The following is a 9966-nucleotide window of genomic DNA, read 5'->3' as shown; positions in this document are numbered from 1 at the left end:
CTTTTCCAGACTTGTGCTGTGAGCTCTCACGCACATACTTACTCTTTCCCTCAGATGCCCAGATTTTTGGCCTGGCATTTCCTTAGACTCAGTTCTTTCTTCACAGTTCTGCTCTGTTATGCGAGGGAAAGAATAGAGACATGGTAGACTGAGGTGCGGCCCTAGGAAACATGGCTGAAGAGCACAGAAGGCGTCAAGTAGTTCATAGTCACCCTTGTCAATGTTGTACACATACAACATCATACGGAGAAAGAGAAAGGGAATAACAGCACATCACCAAATGAGTTCCTCCTGCTGGGAATGGGGAACATCCCCTCACTCCACACACCACTCTTCCTCCTCTTGCTCCTGATCTACTTGGTGACCGTGGTTGGGAACAGCCTCGTTGTTGTGCTGGTGGTGGCAGACCAGCATCTGCACAGCCCCATGTACTTCTTCCTGGGCAATCTGTCCTTTCTAGAGACGTGCTACAGCTCCACCATCGTGCCCCAGCTGTTGGCCAACTTCCTGACTGGGGACAGGACTATCTCTGCTCAGGGTTGTATGACTCAGCTCTATTTCTTCATTGGTTTTGCAGCTACAGAATGTTTCCTGCTGGCATCCATGTCCTATGATCGGTACTTGGCCATACGCCAGCCCCTGCTCTATGCAAGCCTCATAACCTGGAAGGTTGGTCTCCTGATGGCAGCTGGGTCTGGGCCAGGAGTTTGGTGTTTTCTATAATAGCCACCGTCTTCTTATCAAGGTTAAAGTTCTGTGGCCCTGCTGCAACTGACAACTTCTTCTGTGATTTTACTCCTTTGTCAGAGCTCGCCTGCACTGACACCAGTGTAGTTAAAACAGTAACTTTCATCCTGACTCTCCTGGATTCAGTCTTCCCCTTCCTGATCACGCTGGCCTCCTACGTGTCCATCATAATTGCCATCCTGAGGATCCCCTCCAGCATGGGCACGCAGAAGGCCTTCTCCACCTGCTCCTCGCGCCTCACTGTCATCACTGTTTTCTATGGCACCCTCATCATTGTCTACATGCTGCCCAGAACCCCAGACTCAGACAGCTCAACAAGGTGTTCTCCTTCTTCTACACCATCCTCACCACCCTGGTCAATCTCCTCACCTACAGTCTGCAGAGCAAGGAGCTCAGGAAGGCCCTGAGGAAAGCACTCAGGAAAGATTTGGGTGGTACCTAGAGGTCATGCCAGTTGAAATGGGCACAAACAACTTCTACAAAGCCAAGTACTGTGTACTGCAAGACCTCTTTAGAAGTGTGCAGCCTTGAGATTGCCTGTGGAGTGCTAATGGGAGGAAAGGGAAAGCTCTGTGGAAAGAAATGCTCTTATTTTAGAAAAAGAAAGTTAAAAAGGTCATGCATTAACTTTTTCTTTGATAATAAGGAGTGTGGTATTCCTACATGTATCAACTGTTTTCTTTCTCGGAGAATCTGGAAGGAATAAATTTGGGATGGCAGATGAATTCCTTCCACAGGCACGCCTGGGGGGATCCATCTTGCTTTTGGTCCCTGAGATGGGAGACATCTCCCTCAGCATTGCACATTTCTAGGGTAGAAGCTGGCATGTCAGCCGGCAGTGAATATTACATCTCTCTGGACTTCTAAGGGAAAATGTGCCGTTTCTGTTTGGAGGCTCAGGTGGGTTAAACCCACCTCAACTATATTCCCTCCTTTGGCTTGGCACAACCTCAAGGACCAGCTAGGGTTACAACAAGTGGTTGGATGGGGTGAGCAGTCATGCCTTCTCCAGCAGCAAGAGGAAATGGAGAAGCCTGAGTGAGGCAGGCAGTTCCTGTTGCTGAGGGCTGGGAAAAGAGATTCAAGCAACACCTGGGCCTCCCTCTTCCACACTGTCCCTGTCTACTGAGGGAACAGCAAAACCCACTCCAGCTGTTCTTCTCCAGCTGCAGCTCTGCTCCTCACCCATCACCTTCTTGTAGGGAGATGGCACTATCAACCTTCCTCCCAACTCCTTTACTCTTGGAGCATCAGGCTTCTCTCCCCAGCCCTCGTTCCTATTGCAAAGCTTTTACCAGTCCTCCAGAGCCTAGGACAGGGGTGGGCCTGGGGACCACATTCCCCACGCATCTCAACTCCTTTATCTCCCTGTGCTATGGGACCGTGGGAGTCTCATCCTACTTGATGGTATTTGCCACCAAGAAACACTCCTGAATCCTCTTCAGCTTTCTCACCAAGAGTCACAAGTCCTCTTCTGAAAAGCTGATCTCTCACCAGTCAAGCGTGCGCTCACCTTTTGCACAGGGCTACTGGGTTATCCCACCCCAGGTTCAAGACTCTCTCCTTTCCTTGCCTGAATTTAGGAGGCTCCAGCCAGCCCAAATCTGCAGTGCGTTGAGGTTCCTATGAATAGCAACCAGCCCTCTAGAGTACTGAGCAGCAGATGACAGAGACCAGAGCTCTCAGGTCACTGATGGATGGGCACTGAGTAAACCTTCCCACTACGGACCTGCAGAGGATCAAGCCCCGATCCATTAACTGATCACAAGGGCACAAAATTATCCGGGGTCTCCTGGGAAAGGGGAGACTCTTCTGGGGATATTGGAGAGAGGCTGTCACACTGCCCAGAGTTTGGTCTGGCATGTTTTATGAGGATTATGGGAGTGTAGAAAGCTTATGCTGGGATGTCCAGGAAGAAGGCCAAAAGTGGGGAAAAGAGGAGATCCAGGGGAATCAAGAAGAGGAAGAATGGTGAAATGGAAGGGAGGGGCAAAGAAAGGGAGCAGTTCCATGTCAACAAGCTGCTGGTCAGTACGCTTGTCTGCCTGACGTAAGGGTATGCATAATGTGAGAGCATCTGCTCCATGAAGACTATCTGGTCTCAGACCTTTCCAGTGCAAAAGGGATAATAAGTAAAGAGAAAGCATTTAGGACAACCACATAGACACAAACATGATAGACAAGGAGTAACAGAGATGATGCCGAGACCAACATTCCCCAGTCATTAACTGATGGGCCATGAAGAAAGTACAAGCATAGCTTTGGAGAGGGCCAACCTAGACTTCATAATAGGTAAGAAGTGGGAAAGAAGACATGAAGGCTTTGGATATTTGAGAAGTGCTTGAGGGAATGTGCAAAACTGACGAAGGAATGTCTAGGGAAGGGGATCAGGGTAGAACAAGGATCTGAGGTAACATCTTTTCTAAACTGACTTGCTGACTACTAGCAGGAAAAGGAGCAGACTGATTCACTGGGCTTATTTCTGTGTCTCCCTCAGAAGAAGACAGATCATCTTCCAGATTCTTCCGCTGTCTCTCTAATGATGACAAAGTGAGCCTAGACCACAATCTGAGATACTCAGTTTGGCATGACGTGACACTCACATCCTGCTCTGGAGGATCACTGTACTGTGATGGTAGCACACTGGAGAGTATCCAAAATGCCTTCCAGATACCTGGATGCACCCAAAGAGTCCCTAGGCATCCTTCAGATGGTGTTCAATAAAATCCTCCAGCATGCCTTTAATCTCAGTGCACAATTGCTGCTCAATATGTTAGTTGTCGTTTAAACTTTTAAATAGTGCTATTGTCTGCCTGGCTTGCACTTCCATCACTTTAATTTGTTTTAGATCTTGGCTCCTGAATGTCTGACACATCCTTTTGCAGGGGGGAGCGGAGGCACAAAGAGGTTGAGAAGGTCTTAGTAAGTTAGATCTATGGATGCTATGGCCCCTATCAGTTATGATCAGTGCAAGGAAATGTACTATGGAGTTGATGTCCTCAGGACATTTATCGTGGTCAGGTGGGATTACACATATAACCCACACAGCATTTTAATCTGACCTAACTCCTCACACTTCCCTAAGAAAGAAAGAGGAAGAATTGGCATTTCTAGGACATGAATCACCCTGTTTTCAGAGAAATGATCACAAATTACTGAGGAGAAACATTCGTTCAGAGCAGGTCCAACATATCCGTGTTTAAGACTCACATACACCCAATGGGAGAGCCTCCCAGGATGGCCTTGCAGACTGAGGATGGGAGTTACTGCCTATGGGTGTATGAGAGTCATTTTGGAATGGTGCAAGACGTACTATGGAGTGTTTAGGGAAGGATCAAAGGTAGGAAAAGGGCAGTAACCAAGACAACCCAGCAGTAATCTCCATGACGCTGCTTTACTAGGTATGGATTGAAAAGGGGCCTCACATTAAGCCCTGAAACTGTGTCCCTGCAGTTGTCCTATCAGCTACTGACTCACCATCGACCTCGCAAGTGGCAGCAGCAGTAATGTTCATACCAAGGCTACATTGACTTTACACTCAGCCTCGAAGCCATGTGCCTACTGCTGGCCTATCAAGGACTGAGGCAGAGGCACCTCCCAATCTGCACAAGCAGCAGGTAGGTGCCTCCTCCTGGCCCATGAGGTGCTGAGGCAGAAGTCACCTCACAGTCAGCACCCAAGCCAGGTGCCAGCAGCTCACCTATCAGGTACTGAGGATAAAGGGACCTCACAAGCACCAGTTCTCTCCATGAGCCTGCTGCTGACCTATCAGGCACTCAGGCAGAAAGGACCTCAAAGTCCACACTGAAGCTATTAATCAGTTTCTTGTTTATTTGGAGAATACAAAGAGGTGAAATCACAGGAACCTGCACCAACCAAGAGCCTGCTGATGGTCGATCAACCCCAGAGAACAAAGTGACCTCACAAGCAGCATCCAAGGAACGTGCCTTCTACTGACCTGTCATGAACATAGTCCCGAGTGACTTTACAGGCACACGTATCATACATGTGCCTTTAACTGACCTATCAGGCACACCAGGGGAAGAAAATTCACTCTCAGCATCCAAGCCATGATCGGCCTGGCTGTTTTCACGGCCTGCCACCTTCTGCTGGCATATGAGGTACTCAGGGAACTCAGACACACTGTAATGGCCAAATGTGACTGCATGTCTTAAACTCTTTATTTGTACTTCAGAGATAACAGGGGGACATCTGTGCTCCTAGCTCTCCTGGGAACCACTGCTTACAACCATGTGTCTTGTGTTTCATGACTCTCACCACTTCTCCCCAGTACGGAAGGTGAGCAGCCCACTGGTTGCTCCCACGGGAGACAAGTGAGGGTTTCCCCCACCTGCAACCATATGGCTGTTGCTTCCTCTCCCTCTCTTCAGAGAGAGCAGGAGAAGCGGGACAGAGAAGCTCCCAAAACTGCCAGTAAAAAACTCTCTCCAGACACAAGAGCCACTGGGATAGGTATATGCAGCAGGAGGGGACTAGCAGTTTCCCAGGGTGTGTCCTCAAGGCAGGAAAAATCAACAGTAACTTAAAGACAACTGGTCTTCCGTTAGAAACAGCCATGAGTCTGCCTGTCTGCACAGCTCTTTGGATTACCACACCAAAGCCACAGGCACAACAAATCCCCAAAGCAATTCCCTTCAGGATGCAGGACACTCGCCACTTGCACACTCCCCAGGCACTGCTCTGCTCACTGCCTTCCCCTGGCTCCTCAGCCCAGACACACACAGAAGCTCTTGTGGTGACACCAGAAAGTGGCCAAGGCTCTCTGGGCTCACAAGGTGTGTGGAAAAACCTGAGCACAACACCAGGGCCACAACTGGCTCCTTGGGCAATGCTGCTGCTTTGGGAGGGAAGGATGCTGCTCCCTGTGGGCACAGCAGGCTGCTGCCTCATCCCTGGACCCCACCATGCCATGAACCTCCACCTGGGGACAACGGTTAGGGGATCTGTTTTGTAACACAGCAGTTACAGACACAACTCAGAAATGCTTGGAGGTCCTGCAGGTCTCCTGAGCCCAAAGCAACCTCTGTCCCTTTCCTTTCATTAGTTGGACATGCAGGCTCTGTGAAGGGAGAAAGGATGCAGAGTCTTTGAACTGAGACCCAAGCAATGAGACTGCCCCAGACTGGAGCTCTGCTGAAACACCAGCTGCCCTGGGGGCACAGGCTCTGGAGCAGGAGATTTGCCTCTGCAGCTGGGTTTGTGGGACACTGGCTGATGTCTTGGTGCCACAGGCTGCCTGGCACTGGGCACATCTTCATCCCTTGCAGAGTGAGAAGCCCAAGCACTGTGAGACTTCCTCAGCCCACACACAGGAGGCTTTCAGGCACTTAGACAAAGGACTTCAATAAATGCTGCACTTTATGAGAAGAGTCTTTAATTCATCTTAATGGCCATTTTATAGGCCCCAAAGGAAAGGAGGGGGCACAATAGCATTCACTGAGCAGGCCAGTAGTAATAGCATTTGTGGCATGAGGAAGCAGAAGGAGAGCAGAGGTACCAGGAGGTGAACTCATACCTGTCACCCATGGCAGCCAGGTGCATTGAGGGGAGTCTTCACATCCATATGTAGCCTCACTTCACTCACTCGCAACTGCTTTCAGAGGGTCACAATGTTTGCAAAGATGTTGACAGCTACAGGGATGTACCCTGGCATCCTCCAACCAGCCATGCGGGCACTAGAACTCCACTGGGATCCTACATGAGTGTAGCAACCTAGAAAGAAAGAATTGGAGGGTTATCATAAGTTCTGCTGGCCTTACATAGTCACAGCAGCCCAGGGAAAATGTCTCCCCTCTGTACCGAACCGAACAATCATCAGAGCACAGACAGCTGGGCCCTTGCAGACACTGGACTCCTGGTTTTGGCAAAACTAAGACCCTTTTTTGGATGCTTGGTCTTGTCTGAGCTTCCCAGTTCCCAAAAGGCACTGACACACAGGAGGAAGTCCAGCACAAGGACACCAAAACGGTCAGGGGCTGAAGCATGGGGCAGATAAGGGGAGACTGCGAGAGCTGGGTATGTTCAGCCCAGGCAAGAGAAGGCCCAGAGAGATTGTGACTCTCCACCCTTGGAGATATTCAGAACTTGACGGGACAAGGACTGGAGCAACCTCACCCTCTGGGCCATGCCTTGATCAGGCTGCTGGACCCCCACCTCCACAGGTCCTCCACCACTGCAGACTCAATACATTTGCTATTTTAGGACTGCATTCCCAAGGGACCAGTGGCTTTGGAGCTGCCACCTCAAGCACTGACCAAGGACAGTCACCTCAATGCCACCCATCACCCCAAGGGGCCTGACTTCCTGTGAGGTGGCATCCCCGCTATCTCTAAGGGTCTGGGCAGGCACAAAGAAGAGAAATGGCTCTGACTCATTTGAGTACCTCCCCATCTCTCTGAAGGACTAGAATGCCTTAGTGCCTGCGATGGGAAGATGCAATGTGTGTCCAGATTCAACAGAAAGTCATTAAGGCATCAACAAACAGTGAGCATCTCTGGGTCATACAGGGATGCTCCAAGGAGGGAACACGGTCACCAACAATCCCCACATCACACCCCCAAGAAGGACACTGTGATGGCACACTGGGCCCTGGGAGTGCAGTCAGGTCCTCACCTTGCAGTGCTCCCTTCTCCCAGCCTGGCAGGGCTCCCATAGCACTGCTCCCTCCAGACACCTCCTCCTGTACCCAGCACCAACACACTGGGGCCCCCACCCCCACCACAGGGCACCCACTGTGCTGTGACACACTGCCTCCCGACATGCCTCACAGCAGATGTGGGAGAGCCAAGCTTGTTTTTACCCATTTTTGGTGCAAGACACTGTCCTCTAAACCGGCATGAGGGGGCAGGCTGGAGGAAGGACCATTTCTCTTTCCTCTCTTACAAAGAATTTGACCCTCAGTGCTCACCTCATGGGCACCCTGACTTCTCAGCACTGCAGGGAGACTATCCCCTCAGGCCGCAGCAGGAACGAGATCGAAAACAAGAGCGGTTACACTGCAAAAGCTCTGGGACTCTCCCCTCAAAAAAGGAGGGGCAACTCTAAAAGTGCTCAAGTAGAAAACACCAAGCATTAAGGGCTTCAAGCACACAAGGTCCCCAGTACCTGCCCAAAAGATGGCAACTTCCTTGGATGACGGCTGTGCTCACCACCACTCCCTAGGCTCCAGCAACTTGCAGCAATGCATTTAGAGCTAAGTGGGGCTCCTCACACCCATCCAAGGCTCAGGAGAAAACACAGCGCCTTGCCCATGTCAGCAGTGGCAGCGTCTAACAACACCACACCTAGCACAATCCTGCCTGCACGTGGGCTGCTCTCTGTGTGCTGTCCTGCACAGACAGCAGGATGATAGAATTCAGAGACTGCAGCTGGGAGGAGGAGAGGTGCAGCCCTTGCAGGGCACTCTTGCTTGGCTCTCCTACTCAAAGGGACTCCTTGTCTAGGGAGATCTGGCACAGCAGGGGAGCAGCACCTTCCAATTCCTCTCCTAGGAACATACTTACCCGTATACAAAGACCCTCTCTCTGCAAAACTTTCACTCCTCCAAGGAGCTTCCAGCACAGTAACGCCCAGCTGGCAATGAGCAACATACGTGGCCCTCTCCTCCCTCAGAAAACACTGCTGCAGGGGAAGGCTCTCATGAAGAAAAGCAAGCAAGCAGAAAGGGAAAAAGCAGCCTTGGTTCACACTTCAGAGCAAGCAGAAACACTCCCCGGACTTTAGGCAGCATCCTGCCTGCACATCCTGGCAAGAGCTGAGGAAACCCAAGGGCTGAATCTCATCGCAGAGAAGGCAGCAGGCTGCCAGCATCCCTGCCTCACACCATCAAGGCAGCCTGGGCCCTGCAAGCAAAGCCACCTCCTCACCACACAGTGATCCTCATCCCCTCAGCCTAAGGCACTCCTCACAAAGAGCTCTGCTCTCTCCAGTCACCTCCTCCTGTGATGAGCACCAAGACACTGGGGTATCGTCTGTCCCCACAACAAGGTACCCCACCACTCTGATACACCACACACCCGTTCCTCACCTCACAGAGGGCTGCCACCCAACATGCAGCTATACATCAGGGACACAGGGCACACAACCAGTCATGGCTGCAGCTAGGGGACCCTCAGGACACATCACCCCTCAGAGATATCATCCACATCTCGGAGAAAAAGCTCAGCAGCCCCCTATGCTTTTGATGGGGCAGAGTTTTCTGCAGCACACAGACACTGGAAATCAGAGATTCCCAATGTCACTGCTCGCACCGGCTCTTAATTCATTTAGAAGCATAAAAATTCTGGCCGGACTCCCTCAGAGACTGGTGCAGGGGTGCAAGCCTGTCCTGAGGAAGAAGCCCCAAGCCAAACTTCAGGTCTGCGCTTACAGCCGTGAGGCTGATGCTGGCCCATCAGGGACTCAGGAAGAGATCACAGTCACCACCACAGCCACGTGCCTGTCACAGGAGCTGGGGAAAGGCCTGCAAGTGATTCTGGGGAGCATTTCCTGACAGCAGCATCGCACGGGAGCAGCGACCACGGGGCTGAAGGCAGCAGGGCCTCACGGCCCAGGCAGAGGGAAAAGCTGCCCCACAGCGCAGGCATCTGGCTCCTTCCGCAGGGCTGAGCCACAGGCTGCGCTCCGATTGGCTGGCAGAGCCGTCAGTCAGACCCAGCCCCGCCCCCTGCCCTTGCAGCCCCGGGGCGCTGCCATGGCAATGCTGTAGGCCCATGTGACCGGGCGGGAGCCCTGCCCCTCCCCTCCCCTCCCTGCCCCCAGGGGATAGTGCCATCTTGTGGGCAGCAGTGCGGGGCACGACGGGGCCTTGGGGCAGCCTGGCGCTGGGTGCCTGGGCAGTGTGGGGCCCCGGGGCCCGGCCACTGCCCCACAGGGCTGGGCTCTGCCGCAGGGGCCCCGTGGGGCTCCTCGCTGCCCTGCGCCCTGGGGCCGTGCCAGGTGCGGGGAACAGCCCTGGGGCCTGTGCTGGTGCCAGCCCTGGTGCCGGCGTGGGGGCCCTGGGCATGGCCAGGATGCTGGAGCCCATGGGCAGTGTGCCCTTGCCCCCAGGGCAGGGCCATGTCCTCTCGCCCCTTCTGGCCCTGCCCCCTCCCCACGGCAGCCCTGGGGCTCGGTAGCCCTTATGCTGTACCAGGTCATGGCCAGGCAGGGGCTGCTCTCTGTGGGGCTGGGCTGAGCCCCCGGGGGGGGCTCACTCCA

The 9966-nt window shown here is 52.7% G+C and overlaps 1 protein-coding gene across 1 annotated transcript; it reads left to right on the top strand.

Moving 5' to 3' along the window:
- Positions 1-300: 300 nt before the first annotated feature.
- Positions 301-1154, top strand: LOC134154920 (olfactory receptor 5B21-like). Its single transcript, XM_062601546.1, has 2 exons — positions 301-617; positions 746-1154. The coding sequence occupies exons 1-2, from the start codon at positions 301-303 to the stop codon at positions 1152-1154; spliced, it is 726 nt and encodes a 241-aa protein (XP_062457530.1).
- Positions 1155-9966: the final 8812 nt, after the last annotated feature.

The sequence above is a fragment of the Rhea pennata genome, unplaced genomic scaffold (assembly GCF_028389875.1).
Source record: "Rhea pennata isolate bPtePen1 unplaced genomic scaffold, bPtePen1.pri scaffold_77, whole genome shotgun sequence".
Taxonomy (NCBI): domain Eukaryota; kingdom Metazoa; phylum Chordata; class Aves; order Rheiformes; family Rheidae; genus Rhea; species Rhea pennata.
Note: the sequence above shows the minus strand (reverse complement) of the source record. Positions and strands in the feature narration are given on the sequence as shown.